Source organism: Sinocyclocheilus rhinocerous, unplaced genomic scaffold (assembly GCF_001515625.1).
Source record: "Sinocyclocheilus rhinocerous isolate Xijiao unplaced genomic scaffold, SAMN03320098_v1.1 scaffold524, whole genome shotgun sequence".
NCBI classification, from domain to species: domain Eukaryota; kingdom Metazoa; phylum Chordata; class Actinopteri; order Cypriniformes; family Cyprinidae; genus Sinocyclocheilus; species Sinocyclocheilus rhinocerous.
Window position 1 is genome coordinate 215,755 of NW_015628336.1, and position 19,914 is coordinate 235,668.

At 36.2% G+C, this 19,914-nt stretch overlaps 1 protein-coding gene across 1 annotated transcript in view; it reads right to left on the reverse strand.

The window, feature by feature from the left end:
• The window catches only part of babam2 (BRISC and BRCA1 A complex member 2), an 87,136-nt gene that overhangs the window by 58,295 nt on the left and 8,927 nt on the right, over window positions 1-19,914 (reverse strand). Inside the window, exon 4 of the mRNA XM_016548926.1 lies at window positions 15,801-15,895. Coding sequence (XP_016404412.1) covers window positions 15,801-15,895 — 95 coding nt within the window. The remainder of the gene's footprint in view (window positions 1-15,800; window positions 15,896-19,914) is intronic.

Here is a 19,914-nt window from a genome sequence, read left to right on the forward strand (position 1 = left end):
ATGCTCACAACTGTTTACAGTTGTCTTTTGCAAAGTCTCCAATGTTGTGGATTTTACAGCAGATATCTCAACAGTCTATGGATCATTAAGTCACCAAAATATGGACTTGGAGAACTGGAGAACATCTGCAGGACTCAAAAAATGTTGCAATGATTATTTAGGGAAAACCTTCACAAGTAATAAAAAAATAATAATTAACTAAAGAAACAGAAAAACATGCATAAAGTCTTAAAATGACAGCAGCCGAATATACTGTACCTGTTGACTTTAATGTTAATCAAACAACAAAAGAAAAAGAGAGAATCACTCACTGCTCTTAACTGAATAACTTTTGGAGCTTTAGTAAGGATCAATGTAAGTTCATCTGATACAGTGAAGACTATGCTGTGCTTTATTTTACGTTTGATTACTTTATTACATTTCTGTTTTTCTTACTTGAATACTACTGTTAGACTGACCTACCTGAAAAACTTAAAGCACTGTTTAATCCATTTGTCCTTTGTCATTCGTTTCTTACTTCAGACTTATACTAGGCTGGTATTACTTTTATTAATTAGTATCAAGAATTGGCATCTAAAGTTTCAAACTTTTAAGATTTTGGTTATATCACCCATCCCTTCTATTAACACACTTCTATTAACACACTGTAACATGATCAGAGAATCACAAGAAAGCCAAAGAGCATTCTGACTTTGCCACGTCAGTGTGTTTTGAAAGAATTCTGAATGACACATTTTATATGAGAAGTATGACAGTTGTGTGAAGTACAACCTCTCATTTGACTGCTTTTCACAAATACTGAGTATAAATGACCCCAGAAAACATCCGAGGCATTCAGCAGCTAAACCCATGCCAGAAACACTATGAGCCAGCTGATGATGACATAACCACAGTGGTTCACATACACAAGCCATCGCCATTAGCCACTTTTATCAGTCATTGCTCTATTTTAAGATCTATCTGTTCTGAGATCACGAGGGTCAAATGTCAGAGTTATTTGCATGCCACATCAACAAGAAAGAGTTAAGCACTGAATGGTTAGAAAAGATGACAATAACAGTCTAGTTTCTCAGTCCGACCTCTGTCTGTCTGGCCACTTTTCTGTACGTCTCGCTATAGATCAGTCTGAGCAAGAAGAAAGATGCCATTGTTTTGGAGAGGGAAGGGCTCATCCTTTCTGCCGGGAGAGGAAGCTGGGGCAGAGGCAGGACGCTTACACCAGCAATGACCTCATAGTCCTGGGCTGCCTATGGTTACCAGCAACAACAGGATTCCCGTAATGAGTGGGCGACAGAAAACAAGTTGGATATTGTTTAGGTATGTTTTAGGATGAAGCAATGAACAGCCCGAGGAGAGTTGAGGATGAAGAAAACGAAGGAAAGCTGGCTTGAGGAATGTGCTGTGTCAGAGGAACTGTGTTTAAACTAACCAGGGCCCCCGGAGAGTATTTTCCACTTTGTGACCCCCAGACAATACAATCGAGACAGCAGTCGGTCGCAAAATGCTAGATACGTGCCATAAAACAAAAGGCCTACGCAGGTACAGTGATGCAATATTTACACTCTTTCTGAGTCACTCCAAGTCCTGTCTGCCTGGAAACTATTTCTTACTCAGAGAAAGGACAAAGCAGTCTTCATTTTGCAACATCTCATCATTACACAAAAACAACAAATTGCAAATTGACCTCAACGGGAAAAAAAAATCAAAAATCAAAACGAGAGACAACAAAAGGTGTTTAAATCTATTCATTTGCAATGAATGACCTCCTCATATTAGAACCAACTTTATTCTTTTATAACATAATATGATTGTAATTTTCATAAAAGACTATTTAAAAATGCTATGGCAATTGTGAAAAGCTGCAATGGAACTAATGAGAAATTAGATGTAATTTTACTGTAAATTACTGCTAAATGTGTATTTTTTGAAAGAGAGAAAAAAAAAATCATCTTATAATTCACAGTAAAAAAATGAAAATTTACATTCCCGCAATTCTCTGTGTGACAGCTCACATTTGATGTTTGTTTTTCACTGAAATAACCGTTTCTTATTTTTTTTTCATACACTGCACCTTCTATATAGCTTGTGGAAAAGCTAGCAGTGATGAACTTTAACTTTCATGTGGCCTTTCTGAGTCACTCCAAGTCCTGTCTGCCTGGAAACCATTTCTTACTCAGAGAGAGGACAAAGCAATCTTCATTTTGTAACATCTCATCATTACACAAAAAATTACCTCATGGTTATAAAGAGAGAGAGAGAGAGAGAGAGACAATAAAAGGTGTTTAAAATCAATTTGTTTTCAATGAATGACATCCTCATGGTAGAACCAATTTTATTCATTCATAACATAATATGATTATAATGTTCATGGTAAAAGACCATTTACAAATGCTAAGGTAAAACCTATGAATTGGTTAATGGTGAAAAGCTGTAATAGAACTAATGGGACATTTCATGCAATTTTACAGTAAAATACTGTTAAATGTGTAGTTTTTGAAAGAGGAAAAAGTGTCACCTTGTACAGTAAAAATGCTAATTTACATTCCTATAATTATCTGTGTAACAGCTAGCTCACATTTGAGGTTTCTTTTCACTGAAATAACCGTTTCTTCTCTTTTTTCCAATCACTTATGTATATTAGGAGTTTATGTGACATCATAATGTTTATTGCATACTATGATGGTGTATTGTTGTTTTAACACTGTGCACCCTCTATATATTATTATTTATCATACTTTGTGGAAAAGCTAGCAGTAATTAACTCTGATGTGTCTTTCTCTTTACAGTCTGTGTTTTTAAGGTGGTTGACAGCATATTAGGTAATAAAAGATTTTAGTAGTTCTGTATATTAACATTATTTCAGGTAATGAAAGTAATGATACCACATTTTTATGGTAAAGTTTAGTTTTTTTTTTTTGTCTTTCTTTCTTCAGTCGAAAAGAAATTAAGGTTTTTGAGGAAAACAGCCCAGGATTTTTGTCCATGGAGTTTCAGAGCAGCTTCAAAGGGCTCAAGACGGTACCAGCCGAGGAATAAGGGTCTTATCTAGCGAAACGATCTGTCATTTTCTAAAAAAAATTAATAAATATGTATATGCTTTATACATGCTAGTCGTGCACAGATATACAGACAGATATACATTTTTAAAACTCAAGTTAATTTACTTAAATTTGCCTTTTGCTAATTCAGTTTTTCTGAATTACAATGTACACTTTACTATGTTGAATTTAATGCACTGGGGCACAGTGACAAAAAGAGGGATAATAATTTTAAATAATAATAATAATAATAAACACATATAAAGCACATATTTTATCTGTTCTGCAGATCTTTATGAAGTCTTTTTGTTTCACTGTTACTATGCGGCCACACTGGGAGCATTTTAAGAGGGAGAGTGCGAGTTCCTGTAAGTTGATCTGTCAGAGCTGGGCCGGGGAAGATGTGCCGTGGGCATGACGCCTCCAGGTTCAGTAACGCCCGAGAGGCACACCCAGTCCTCCTCACCTTCAGAGCAAACCTCCCACACACATGCATGCACACGCACGCACACACACATAGAAAGAGCTGCTCTGACAGTGGCTTTCTGCATAATAATGCATCAGTCACAACAAAATCTGTTGGTGAGCAAATTAAACTATGTACATTTGTTGATAAAGCCTCTGTATTGGACTTTCTGTATTGGGTATATTGATGCCTTCTGCAACTAGCTTATAATTTCTCAAATTTCGCAAATAGAAACAGGCACAAAACAGAAAAATCTGTAAAAAGACAGAAAATGTAATGGTCTTGAGACTCTTTAATAGTTGTTTCTGTTTCCAAAATGCTTCTCCAAAGGTCTATAAGAGCTGTCAGCTGAAATTCAGAGATAATTCTTTAGGGTACAGCTAATATTTAAGCACCTTAATATAGTTTTTAGTGCCGCTGGCAATCAGCCCCAATAAATAGCAACAAACTTGAGCAGGAAATTAAAAAGAGGACAAATATTTTGAGTATTAAAATAATCTGAGCTAGCGTCTAATTTGAGTGTGGGCAAGTGTTCAGTTTTCCTTATGAAGGGTGTCTAAAGAGTGCCAAGTTTAAGATCACACTAAATTGATTTTGTCATGTGTTCAAAGGGACTTGGCTGGTGAAGTCCAGAATGTTCTCTTCACATGAACATGATGCTTCAAATAAAAAAGAGGAGGCACTTACCACAAAAAGGGTAAAAAAATAGGCTTTGAAACTCTACAGAAAAGTATGCCTTTTTCCCAACAAAGTCAAAGCAGGTGCCTAATCTTCAGAAACTGACCTGTTTTACTTTGAATTTATTAAAACCTGATTTATATGATTGTCCTTTTGTATCAATGCATATTTATATTTATATAATACCAATACATTATTATACTAAACTAACAGAATACAATGTATAAACTTTAAGAATAAATAAATTAAATCTAAGCCAGAATGAGTAACAGGGTTGCAAAATGAATATGCATCTATTTTATACTGATGACCGAACGGGAAAGAGAATTTCCCAAGTGGAAAAAAAAAAATTGGCTTGACACTGCCATTTATTTATAAATATACAAAATATATGCTCCTAAACAGAGCATCACCACTGGATCACAATAATATTGTGAACCACACACACAAAGATAGTTCCGTTTCTGTCAATGGCTTTGCCAGTAATAGCTGCATTAAATTTGTGATTTGCTTTAGCAGAACAGGAAGGAAAAGGAAATGGTGGTTAAGTGTGCCCAGGTTTGCCTGCCTCTGAATATGGTTACCCTGCACTGCATTGTTGTGTAACGGGACATGAGGTGTTCCTTCAGCAGGAGGGAACATCAGATTCTATTAAAATGACTTTTTATTGCATCCACCATAGAGCCTTCAATTCTGCATTTCCTTTCCCATGACAGACAACAGTAAGGAACTTTTCTTTACCAGGTAATCAAGTCTAATCTCTTCACAGTAAATCTGTAAGATTCACCCATTATTGCCCACTAAGTGAAACCGGCAAGAATTGTTTTCTTAGAAAAGTAACAGCACAATTCTCAATAAGCTGCATAATTTGTAAAGAGTTCAGGATGGGTTGAAGCACGATTGAGGCACTGACATATCCAGTTCAACTGCTTTGAAAAAGTTAATTTGTACGGCTTTACTGCTGCAGATCACCTTATTTAGTTTGACCTCAATGGTCACCATTAAGAGGTGATCTCAACTGAGCTTAAACTACACTAAACCTAAAATAGTGCTTTGTTATTGTAAGTAAACCAGGTGTTTTTTTGTTTTTGTTTTTTTACTAAAACCGGTTTTTCTGTGAGAGCAGCAGAGGATTATAGCACTTAAAGTCAGCAAATGGAGCCGAGGTGCCTCCACTCTCCTGCATGTCTGGATTTATGGCAGTTGAGGGTATTTCCCAAAGTTCACTCATGGTTCAGGTGCAGGCTAAACGCAGATATTTACAATTATTGCTTTAAACACTTCAAACCACTGTTCAAAGCAGAATTCCTGGTGTGTAGGAAACCTGGAAGCAAACGGGGCCAGAGAAATGAAAGGGCTGAAATTAAACAGGTCACTCAGGACAGAGTGTTGCAAAATGTTTGGAAACTCCAGATGGGCAAATTTAAGAGGCTGGAGAAGGTACCATTAAAAGAGTTAAGGTGAAAAAAAAGATGTAAATCTCAAAGTGAAAGCCTGTGAAAATGTTAGTCAAGTTAGTTGTTATGACAGGGTCTTAATAAGGCAGTGCTTTAATAATACAGACTGCATGACTACGTGTAATGCAAAGTACGTCTTGTGTGAACTGTGTGTTTTTTTCCACTTGGAATTGATTCAGGGTTTTTTTCTTTATTTATTCTATTTTATTTTATTTTTTTCTTCCAGTTTTCTTGCCTGGTACACTGTAAAAAAAAAATCTGTGACATTTACGGTAAAATACCGGCAGCTGTGGTTGCCAGAACTTCACCGTAAAAAATATGGTAGCAACATTTTAGGTTTTACAGACTTGATTTAAATTCACAATAAAATACCGTATTTCATTAACTGATGTAATGTTAATAAACCAACACACTGAAGTACTAATATCTGTTTTGAACCATTGTAATACACTGATAACCACCAAAAACTGGTGGTGATGAGAAAGTCACATGATGAACCAAAGCTCATCACAAACAGCTTTTCTACGAGCTGAGGAGAGCAATACTTATATATAGAAGGTGCACACAGTGTCATTCACACAGACACTAAACACCATCATGGTGACACACGTGATACTGAAATAATGCAATAGACATTAATTTTACAACATTAGATGTAAGATTAAACCCTAATGTACACAACTGATAAGAAAAAACTAAGAAGAAACATGTTATTTCAACAAAAAAACATCAACTATGAAGTGTCATGCAGGGAATTCTGGGAGTGTCAATTTACGGTTTTTCACTGTAAATTATACAATGACTTTTTCTTTTTCAATTCCAAAAAACTTATTTTTAACAGTATTTTACTGTAAAATTATATTAAACATTAAACATACAGGTTTTTACTGTAGCATTTTTACAGTCATTTACTGTTAAAATCACAATAATTTTTTACAGTGTAGACATTTCAGAAAATTAGCTCTTTACAAGCTAATCTTTGTTGTAAATAAGGTCTCCAGGGTTCAGGCCTTGTTCCAGCTATAGACTTATTTAATTCCCTGCAACTGGGGCAAATCAAACAAGGCCAGTCAAATAAAGTTTAGAAGAATAAAACAATGCAATCTCAATCAGTTTACCAGAATCAAGCATCACTAAATTTGAAAGAGTTGACAGGGTGTACATTAACACTTCTGTATCCAGCCATTGGTATCCTCTGGTTCCTAAAATCTCCCTGGCTGATACACTTCCCGGCAGTTTCCTGGTCAGCATGAACGGTGTATTCAGGCCATGCCAAAATACAACCCCTCCTACCTCTCTATTGTCAATGCTTCATCCTTCCCATAATGCCAAGTGACTCGTAAAAAACAGAACTGCCGGTGTGATTGCCAGAAGCAGGCCTAGAAAAACTTGAAGGCAATTCTGGGAGACCAATGAAATATCCCTCCATGGGGATTGATGGGAAATTATGTATCCAGAAAAAGGGAGAGGGGCAAATGACAGGAACGTTAATCCATAACATAAGAATAAACCATACAGGAATGACACAATATCCAATTATTGCAACCCTATATTACTAACCCTCCCTAGATTCATTAAGCTACTACATCATTAGATGAAATTACAACAAAAAAGTACAAAATTTACATAGATACACCACCAATTTAGTGTAGCAAATTAGCTCAAAAGGGAAATGTATATAAATAATTACAATGAATTATAATAAATTGTAATTATTTATATCAGCTATTGAAGGTTCGATGGCATTGGAATTGCGATCACGTTTATCCGGGCTGAAGAGTGACGAACTCCAAAGATGTTAGTCTGACTCGGTGGTGGTCGAGAGAGTTCTCTCCCAAGTGAGAAGTGGTAACATGGCTTGTTGCAACTTTGAGGTGCTGCCGGCGCGGGGGAGGTCCCGTGGATCGCGGTCGGACTGGATGTCCAAGAGGCAAGGGAGTAATAGCAGTCAGAGCTGAAGAAGAAGAGGACCGGGTCACGGATGTGAGGCCTTTCTACCACTGAGCCATAAAAGCTACAGTATCTCACAGAAGTGAGTACACCCCTCACATTTTTGTAAATATTTTATTATATCTTTTCATGTGACAACACTGAAGAAATGACACTTTGCTACAATGTAAAGTAGTGAGTGTACAGCAGTTAAAATGACGTCAACACATAGAGTAGCGCTGCGTGTTTCTAAGTATTTCAGGGGACATTTAAATATAACAAATAATAATGTGTCTGATTTGTCCATCTGTTACATTAGATTTTCCATTCAAACAAAAGCAATATTTCTTAAGACTAACACAATATATTTATTATTATAGACAAATGCTGAGTTATAAAGATGTAAACAACAAAATAATAAAATGATAATTAAATAAAATATAAAATAAAAATATTGCATGAATTCTGATCTGACAGTGGCCAAGATCAGAAGTGATTGTAACTGTTCTCACTGTCATTCAAAAAATCAATCAATCAATCAATCAATCCAATCTGATTTGGGCCACATTCAACTGTGGTGTAAACATAGCCATAGACCTAATTCTAAATGGAAGTCAAAGTGTAAAATATATCCCAGAATAATTACATTCAATACAAGTATGCATGAAGTGAATGACACATTTTCCAATGCCTATATGATGATTATAATTTAAAAGTACTTGTACAATGAAAAATATATTTTGTATGTTTTGACTTGATGGCTTCACTTGCTCAGTAATTTGGTGTTATTCTTTTGACCATACACCACTCCGTCCTGAATAACCCATCATGGATAATTCAATAGTCACTCTATGATATTAAGTTACAATGCCTTCTAAACGTGAAACACTTTAATAAAGTGTGGATTGCACCGCGGTCGAAAAAAGGTCACACAAAAACGTGGAATATAGCAGGATTATGCGTTGCATGAATCATTAATATAAGCCTAAACAAGACATCACCACAGGCTGAGATGTTTGCTGTCTAGACTGCAGTCTCGATTCTCCGAAGCCCGGTGAAACTTAAACTGAGCTTGCTTTGATCTCTCCAGTTTTCCCATGGCTAACGTCAGATGTTCCATCCCTGAGTTTAGACCACTGTCTCAGCCACCTCGCCACAATTAGCTGCTCTTTCCTCAATGGCCAGAAAAGCCACTAATTAAAATAAAAAGTAGTGAAGCTCTGTAGTGTGCTGCTTCAGCAGTGTTAGCGTTTGAAAGAGGTTTATTAGAGACACTAAACGGAGGCATGTAGCAGACAGGCATCCCTTACTCATATTTAAACAAACGGAACTGTGCTACACATTCACTCTTATTCTGCTCTTCAGGAGACATAATAACAGACATAATGCCCACCCCTATTAATTACACAAAAGAGGAATTTTCTAATTAAATATGCACTAATTTGCTTACATTTCAAGAACAGAAATCATGTTTCATTTAGTTGGCACATTAGAGTTCTTACAGAGGGGAATACGGATATCTCTTTTTATCACTCCATAAATCAGAAAATACTGTCAACAAGCAGGGAAAAAAATAAAAATTCATCATGTTTTCAGGTACAAAAGGTTTGGTGTGTAAGGGCTACTGAAGTGGAGATTTCTAGCACAGCGCATGACAAATAACTAATTTTGAGAAAACAGTCTTCGGATTGTAATTGTATTGCAATTAAAATCTACAGAAGCAAATAGATAAAGTGCAATAAAATAATGTTTTTGCCTGTAGTGTCTTTCCTTAGTTGCTAATTGAGGTCTGGCTTCCTGATCCCAGCGGTACATTCTGGGAAGCACCGCCACTTAATCATACATTTTCCGTCAAGTTGTGCAAGTGAATGGCCTGGTTATAGGAATTAAGTAAGGCTGGAATAAAGTATCATTTTTGGCCCTCTTCACAGCATGCTGAATCACTTTGGGCCAACGTTACATTAGTCTACAGGATTGGCTGTGGCTACTCTGACAATGAATCATTATGGTTCTCCAGCTAATAATGGACAAACTGCATTACAACTGTAAAAACCTTATTTTTATGCATATGTTTTTTTAAGTTTTCACGCAATTAATGCCCACTCAGTGGTCAATGTTGGGGAGCTACTTCAGTCATGTACTGTATGTCCTCCTGTCTATTTGAATGGGTTAAGACCAAAATTCCATATCATGGATAAAATCTAACAGCATTGAATACAGCATTGATAAAAATTTGCCAAATGCATTATGGCATGTATAATGTAAATGAAAATGTAAGAAGGTAATTGCCTCTTTCCAAGACATCCTTTCCTATAGCCATCCTGCTGAATGATACAATTTCTCCCATTAATTTTTTACTCTTTGTACTTTCTAAAATGGTATATGGCATAGATATTACATTGTCTGCACCGTAGTGCACTCTTTGACCTTCATCCATGAAAGTGCCAAGGCTTGAGCTTCTCAGGTGCTCACTGCTATTTGAATGAAAAGTATCTGAATGAAATTGCTACAGTGCTGCTGTTTGGAGCTATCTGAGTCATATTCTGCTTCGTGCAGTGCTTTCACAGCAAGCCAAATCAAACTTGTGATCTCTGTGGTAGCAACACAATCTCTGCCTAGTCATAATGTTATAATAATGTGTGCCTGTACTTGAGGATATTAAATTACAACGACCAAAACTAAGAACAAATTACAAAGAAGCATTAGGACATCTCTACTGTTTATGGTGTATTGCATTGCAAATGTTTTTTTCTTCTTCATAGTTGGCTAAATATGATCATCAAATGCCACTGGCCCTTGTGTATCTTTTAACATATCAATGATGCCATGTCTTTATGCACCATACTTTTAATGTACACAAACAAATACCAGTTTTGGTCTGTGCATCACACAAAACTAGCAATTGGCTTCAGAACACTTATATAGCACAAGTCATATAGAGTACAGACACAACTTGTCTGAATACATAAATTGTTTGTTCACAATTGAACTCCACAGAATAAGATACTTTGTAATTTAGGGCCAAGTGAAATCCATTTTATTTTCTCCTAAATTCTGTTTCTCATTTTATTTTTTATGGATTCAAATGTTATTGATTGAATACACATTTATCATCAAAAATGATGTCTAATGAAATGAGTTAATAAAACTTTAACAATTTAATCAAGCTTTAAAAATGTTATCAAATGAAAATATAACAATTAATTTACAATAAAATATTGCATGTTTATTACTTGCCAAATAAGATGCTGCACAACAGAATTACATTAATTTACAAAGTAAAAAGAGTAAAAAGAACCTACATTAATCGACTTTAAAAATACCAATGATGAGAACACTCTTCTAACATTTCTTTTTTCACACCGTAGTAAATCTTCTGGTGTTAGCTGTTCACGTAAACCCACCATTCGAGCCATGGAAACAGATTGGTGGTCAGCAGCTAATAATACTTGTGACAGACTGTAAACAACCCCAAGTTTTGCTAAGACATCAGAAATTCCTCAAAGCAGTGTGAAATCTCTGCAATATTCCATGTAGCTGGAAAACAAGCCTTTGTCCAGCATCTGAACGCTGGTGATGTGAAAATTAGAATCATTAAACATAACAGTCAAATATCTTTGTTGTTAGCTTAGTAAGACGCTAACATCCCTACTTACAAAACCTATTTAAAATTGAGAGGACTCACAACCCTGGGTCATGTGATTGTGATTGCGAATTAAATTTATTTGGAACAACTCTACGTATGGTGCCAAATTAGTTACTGTACATCACCTATGCTATCCCGAGTTGCTGACTATGTGCAGCCTTCAAAGTCATTTACTTGTGAGGTTCTATAACACATAAGATTCTGCCTTTGAGGAATAGGTCTACTGTATATAGGCAGTAGACAGCAAGGCAGCTTGCTAGGTTTTGGAACAGAGCTGCATATTGACGTGTGAAAGATCAGGATGCAAGACGTCATTGTTGATCTTGAGTCTCTCACATGCCAATGTGAAAATTATCAGTTTGCATGGGACGCACTGACAGACGAATTAAACCAGGAGAACCATCTGGGAAGGATGAAAGAAAATAATATGAACAAGTCAGAATAAGAACATATACAACTAATTAACACCTGTTTTTAGACATTATGTTTGCCTATGATGAGGCATATTAATATACTCAGGCATTTTGGATCATTCATGTTTGGTTACACATTAAAAAAAATGTGCTTAGTGCAGAATAAACAGGATGAAGGACAAACCAGTGTAAGAAAATATCCCTGGAAAAGAAACCGAATGGCTGCACACACATACACGCCATAACGAAGAAGCTATAACACAAAGCAAACACATAGGCAGAGTGCAGACTTGGCAGCACAGAGGTGCTTCCCCCCTCATGTTTCATGAGCAATAGTCACCGTCTCACAGACTCTGACATAAGCAGGGGATTTTTTCATTCCGTTCCTCCTTAAAAATAGCCTGGAGGACAGCTTTAAGCAATCAGTGTATGAGGAGTCTCAACAACAGAGTCCAGACGAATCTAGACCATGTCTTGCACAAACTCTGTCTCCCTTGCAAACATCATCTCTGAGGAACAAACCCATATGATGAATTCTCATAATTTAACACACCATGAGAGGAATCTGGCGGGCCCCTTTTGAGATGCCAGTAAATTTCGCCTATGAATAGAATAGAATAGAATTTACTGCAATATGACAATGGTCAGTGGAATTTGTTGTTGTGATTTTCACACAATGCGATTACAGAACATTCATTTTTATAATAGAGATATAATAAAAAACAATGATCAAGGAAACAAGGTAATGGCTCATGACTGGTTTCTTATGGAGTTTGAACTATGGATTGTTTGTACTAACAGATTTGATGTCACCCATTTGGAAAGACAGCGTTTAACAATGCATGATTTGAGAGGCAGAACAACATATCGAGAATGCTGTGGATGTGTGAAACTTCTCAAGTGCACTTGAAACAGTCTGTTAGACTATGTCTCTGACCACTAACTCTTCATAAACTCACAAAGATCTGACGCACAACTATGTAACCATGGGTTAAATGTGTTGCATATTTCCAAATAACTTATTATGATCCACAAACAAAAGGAGAGAGATCAATGAAAATAAAATCACACATATATATACAAACTACAGTATTTGCTCTGTAACAAATAATAGATTAATAAGACCACAGACTGCCCATTAGATTTACCCAAAACAAATTATATCTCATGTTTAACCACTATAGAGACATCAGAGAGCGGCAAATTCCTGAAGATCAGTCCGAGGTAAGGTTCATACAGTACATTAAAGTACATTGTCACCTAAAAACTCTTAAAACTACATTCTGTGACACAAAACAGTATTATTTATAAAATGATAGTGGATTTGAGCGTCCACCGTGACACTCGCTGTGAGAAATACTGCAAGTGGAGTGATACAAATGATGAAACGGCTGGAGTTCCGTTATCACTAGAATATCGCACTCCTGGAAAAGGCTCTCAGCCAATCAGATGCGAGAATCAGAAAGAGATGATGTATATGTAAGGGATAATGCATGGCTAGTTGTGCATTAGGCAAATTCCTGAAGATCAGTCCGAGGTAAGGTTCATACAGTACATTAAAGTACATTGTCACCTAAAAACTCTTAAAACTACATTCTGTGACACAAAACAGTATTATTTATAAAATGATAGTGGATTTGAGCGTCCACCGTGACACTCGCTGTGAGAAATACTGCAAGTGGAGTGATACAAATGATGAAACGGCTGGAGTTCCGTTATCACTAGAATATCGCACTCCTGGAAAAGGCTCTCAGCCAATCAGATGCGAGAATCAGAAAGAGATGATGTATATGTAAGGGATAATGCATGGCTAGTTGTGCATTAAACGATTTTTTAATGCACGACGTGGAGGCCAAGAACGACCCAACGCGAAACGGAGGATGGTTGCCTCTGCGGAGTGCATTAAAATCATTTAATGCACAGCTAGCCATGCATTATCCCGCTTATACCATGGTCATTTGCCAGCATTGACAAATTAAAGCTGTTAATTATGTTTGCAGTGCACTATTTGACCGAAAGGGTAAAAATGATGTTTTTTTAATCAGTTACAGCTCGTTAGCGCTAGCATTCTGCCCGCTTCAAATCAGATACAGAGATAATAGTACGGTAAGACCACATTTATTTGAATGAATTAGAGCATTTATTTGAATTAATTATCAATCAAGAGAGAGAGTGAAAGAGAGAGAGATGACAGTTGTGTGTGTGTGTTATCTGCATCTGTGCATCTCTCTCTACAAACAATAAAGCTGTGTTTAGTTACTTCAAAAACAGCGATTTTACCACCTCGTTGCTGAGGAATATAATGTAGCGATCCAGAATCTATGCTATTTTATTAATTACAGTCGTGGGGCAGCATTGACAAGTTTCTGTGTGTGCAGCGCAATCTGAGATCTCCGACCTCTCTCTCTCTCTGTGTGTGTGCGCGAGTGATGTGTGTGTTTGTGTGCATCAATTAGCGCATTAATATAGAACGGTGATTACACTGACTTGGAAACATAAAAAAAAAAATATATGTATATATATATATCGTTTTTATTTTTGTATTTTCCGTTTAGAAATTTTGTTGTTTTTCATTTTTATTACTTTTTTTTTTTGTTTTAAGTCTAAATAGTTTTTTTAATGGTTATAATAGTTAACTATAATTAACTATAACTATAGTTAACTATAATAACCCTGATCACATCTGAACATTTGTGGATCACTTCCTGTGCCTTTATGAATCACTCAAATGCTTTTGTGGATTTTGAAACATTTCTAGCGTCAAGACAGCTGGGCTCCACCCACCGTCTACTCAAGCCAATCAGATAACAACAATCGCAGCACAGTCTAGCTACAACCAAAATAAATTGGTAATTTTTTCTTTGAAAATTTAATTTAATTTATTTATTAATTTAATAAATTTTATGAAACTCTCCACATTTATTTGAGGATCGTAATTGATTTATTTGGAAATTAAACAAATCTAACCCCATACAGAATACACAGTTGCTAAGCATGCAGTACACTGTTTGTGTAGAGAAACACAGTGGCTCTTTTATGGCAAAAATGAAATTCCTAACCCCCTAACAAAAAATAAACCAACAACATTCCTCAAAAAAAAAGGCGAGTTTTCTATCTGAATGCTTGTTTTTGAGGATGTTCCGCAGCAGTACTGCCTCTGTTGCTAATTGTGCAATCCTAAAATCGGCACCAGAAGGAGGACACTTTTAAGCGCAGACGCAACGCTTATGTAATTCACCAACACTCTCTCTTGAAAACGCTGGAAGCCCCACAGGTCAAATCTGGCTGCTGACTCGACCACGCATATCAATACCAGCCATCTGATTTAACTAACCGCACGAAAGGAAGTCAAAAGAGCTGAAAGCTCTGTTGCACTGCTACTTCAAAGATATTCAATCATAACAGAGCCATTGTTCTGCCTTGTTGTGTGCATTTCTGAACAACCAGGTTTAGCCTGCAGCTACCACAATTTTGGTTCACTGGAGATTTTTATTTGTCAGATTTGGTTAAATCTGTTCTCTCTCTACAGAGTGAGATCTTGCATGGGTGTTGCTTTAATGTTGTAAAAAAAAAAAAAACTCTCTTTGTACATTCCTATCTTCTTACCAATATTTATAACTACAGTATTTGTATAGTTAGTCTACTAAGCTACTGTTCTGTAACATTATATTTATATACAATTCTCTATATTTAGAAAGCAGGGTAATGACGTCATATAATTATAATCTTAATACGCACCGCGAGTTCTGATGGCCATCTGATTTAACTAACCGCACGAAAGGAAGTCAAAAGAGCTGAAAGCTCTGTTGCACTGCTACTTCAAAGATATTCAATCATAACAGAGCCATTGTTCTGCCTTGTTGTGTGCATTTCTGAACAAAAAAAAAGCCTGCAGCTACCACAATTTTGGTTCACTGGAGATTTTTATTTGTCAGATTTGGTTAAATCTGTTCTCTCTCTACAGAGTGAGATCTTGCATGGGTGTTGCTTTAATGTTGTAAAAAAAAAAAAAACTCTCTTTGTACATTCCTATCTTCTTACCAATATTTATAACTACAGTATTTGTATAGTTAGTCTACTAAGCTACTGTTCTGTAACATTATATTTATATACAATTCTCTATATTTAGAAAGCAGGGTAATGACGTCATATAATTATAATCTTAATACGCACCGCGAGTTCTGATGGTTCAGGAAGGAAGTCAGCATCCTCTCCGAAGATAAAGTCAGGGGGCAGTTCTGGGTCTATGGCATTGAAGATAATGTCCCCTGTAAGAAGAAAGGGTTAATCACGATGATAATTCCTTAATAAATGACATACTTCATTGATTTACATCCAGTTCAAGCCAAATCACATTTGTAAACTCTTTATGAAGCAGCACTGTCAAATTCCACCATGTAAAAAGCAAATCTCACTGTGTCAAGAAGATTTGCACTTTAGATGCCTACATGATATTCACACACTGTACTTTCCATGTAAGCTCTTTACATAAAAAATTATGGTAGCATGGTTGTTTATCAATGCATGATCTTATTAGACCGAACAACTAATGTCAGTATCAAAGACTATTTTGTTTCCATGGCATAATGGCTCTTGTAGCAACACCAACTCTCAAAGGGCATTATAATACTAATGGACATTAGCAAGCCACTGAATAAGCAATCATGGGTATAATGTTCCGATATAAATATTGTTGGACACCATTATGATGGGCTTTATCTGTGTGCTACAGGTAAAAAGGTAAAAATTCTATACTTCAAAAAACATTTGGCATGTTCCATTAATCCCTTAGAAAGCACACAAACAAGCTACTAGGATTTGGTACCTTTCTGGGAGCAAAGATGGGTACAAAAACATACCTCACCAGACCGTGTCAAAGTACATAGGCTATTAATTTCTTTAGCATTATTAAGAACCATTTCACAACACAAACAGTGGCAAGGATTTTTAAAACCGTAAAGGACTGAACATATGTTTCTCTCATTCAAGATATACACAAAACGTTCTTGCAAGTGTCATGAATACCTCTTTTTACCTCGATTTAAACAGGTGGAAAAAGAATGTAAACAGGAGGCTTCTCGGATCTTCAGTAGTCATTCCCTTTTGAAGTATTGTATAAGTTAACAACTCAACATCCGTGTTTCATTGTTTCAAGCATTGTTTCTGTAGCTTGCTTAGCTCCCATCGATGTTCCTATCAAACATGATGAACTGACTGTTTTCTATTGTCCTCTTGCATTATCAGCACATGATTTTCTTGGTTAACACTGTAAAGCTGCTTTGACAAAATCTGTACTGTACAAAGTGCTATATAAATAAAGGTAACTTCACTTGACATGATTTTAGACCATTGCATGTTCAAATAATTTCTATTTATACAGCCAGTCTTTTTCTCTTTTTTTTCATACTTCTGCTCCTCAGTCTTTTCCATGGATAAAAAAAACAGAGCAAAACAAACACAAGGCAGTAATTTCCCACAGATGGAGCACAAGGGAAAAGCGCCTGGATGATGTTTGTCGTACATCTGTTACATCTGATGGCATCTTGGAAAAGCTGCCAAATACCTAAAAAGAGATAGCAACGGACTTGGCATAGAAGCGTTAATGTTGGGCAATAACGCAGCACTACCCAAATTTACACCCTGAGGGTAGTCAAAATGGGTACTACACAAAAAATACCATACCTGTACCAACTGTTGCAAACTCTTGTGAGGAGCAGAAAATCGGAGGATGTTGTTTAGTGATTGGAGTGCTCTCTTTGCATGCAAACAACAGTCAGCACTCCTGCCAGAGCTTTAGTATCACAAGTAAACAATCGGCATTCTTCCTGGAAGAACAGCAACAAAATGAACCACCTAGCAATGAGAGCAAGCTACAGTTAAGAAATGTTAAGATATTTCGTAGTTTTTTTTCTCTCTGTTTCTCCTGACTCTACAGTAGCTCTAAGTAAGCAGCTCTAAGTAAAAAATAAATTGAGAAAATAAATTCCATTGATGTTGGGACATACAACACAACTCCACAGCAGGCGGACTGCAACATTTATAAAACAGATCCATCAAAAATCATACGATGCAGAGTTTCTGGAAGATTCTCTAATAATTTGCATAGGTCTGGAATCCCTAGGCAAGTCATCGGCAAAACAAAGGCGATTAGTCATGAAAAGGTCTAGAGTCACTTTTCAGCTGTCAGTCACTGGCAGTTGTAAAATTAAACCCAGGAAGCAGTTCCAACTCTCAACACTGCTATCTTTTTTGATTATTTAGATGCAGAAAAAGTTGAATGTGTTTCTAACAATAATAGATATTATGAAGATTTGAACATGTGAACGCATCAGCTTTCCAAGAAAATCATTCAAACCTGTTTATATCTGAACAATACCTAAAAAAAAAGACAATTATTTTAATTCATGGGAAAAACTGCCAATAAAATGTTTAATGGACTACTCCCTGAACAGCGGAGCATGTGTTATTACTTAACGTGAGAATACGGATGTAATTCAAATACTGATTACTATGATTTATCGTGACACAGTGTTAAGAATGTGTGCATCGTTCAGCGATGCCTCCATTTTAGTAGTAAATTTGATTTTCCGTTTCAATTTGCACTTGAGCTCTGACCTCCAGTAAAGGCCACTAATGCAAAAATGTAACACTGTTACGCTCTGATAATGCACAACTAAAAGCACTGCCTCAGGCATGTACCAATGCCCCCAAAAAGACCAACAGCCAAACTTCGTCATTAACCAATCCATAGTTTTTCTTATAATTCTTCTGAACAGATACAAATTACAACACAATATTACAAATAAGTCGATAGCCATGCATCTCCAAAAGGAAGAAAGCCTCATTGAGTAACCTCGATTTCTCACTGTCAGACTGCATGACAATTCCAGCTCCAAGAAATTTGTTTCATATGTGGCCTCCGTGAAAACCTGCTTGAGTGTTTGAGTGTCTCATGACTCAGAGCTATAACAGGAACTCCCAATTAAGATCACTGCCGAGTTATAATTACTATGCAACCTCATTAAACATCACTGAGCTGTGGTACTTGAAAGCATTTCAGACAAAACCTCTAAAAGCCCTTCTCAGAAGCTTGTTTCCAAATCGAAAGAATTGTGCTTCAGTGCACCACCATTACGAAGTCTTGAAGAATCTGTGTAATATGCTTTTATTGGTCTAACGTTTGCAAAATGTTCATAGCGTAATGGGCTGCATTGCACAACCTCTTAAAGAATGTAGTTCTGTTGGTTTATGGGAAAATGAGGGCCAAAACTTGCCTTCAGGTTTTTGTGTGAAACATTTCCCTCAAATAAAGGCTGGCTAGGCACTAAACAATTACAGTCTATTACAAAATAAAGCAAATAAACAGAAGGTATGAACTTCTAGGACTGAGCTCCCACATGTTGAGCTGTGATGCTCATGTAGGCAAGTCTCCAAACTCACCAACATGTGTTACATTTATTTAGTTTTAGTCTTTAGTACTTCAACAAACTAAATGAATATGAGAAATATTACCTTGTCAACTATCTGAAATAAAATAATTTTTATTTCAGTTAATGTTTATTTTATTTATTTATTTTTATGGTTTTAGTTTTCATTAATGATAATAACCCTGGGTGTATGGATTAATTTCACACTACTTTTGGTCCCTGCTAACTTTAATAATACGGACAAAATGGTTGAAACATTCTTCAAAATATCTTCTTTTATGTTCCACAAAAGTGTTATGAGTTTGGAATGATATGCAGGTGAGCCAATTTCATTTTTGGGTGAACTATTTAAGTATAAAGTGATGTTTGCATTAGCAAGAATGAGTAATAAGATGTTAAATTACAAAAATGATTCTCATGAACTCACTGGACTTTATTACAAATAAACTGCTTATTAAACACAAAATATCATTGGCGTTTAATGAGTTTTCCACCTCAGCTTTAATAAGGTTTTAAACAATCACTAGCACTTTGATAACAAATCCCAGATCTGAAGTTGATGATAACATGTCAGAAAATACAAACACACAGAGACTCTCTTCGTAGCAGTAAATGAAGAGGTATCATATCGATCACAAGTGCAGTATAGAGTACCTCAAGGCTCAGTACTAGGGCCATTACTCTTCACGCTTTACATGTTACCCTTGGTAGATATGATCAGGAAACACGGTGTTAGCTTTCACTGTTATGCTGATGATACTCAGCTCTATATTTCTTCGCAGCCCGGCGAAACATACCAATTTGAAAAACTAGGCGGAATGCATAGTCGATATAAAAAACTGGATGACGAGTAATTTCTT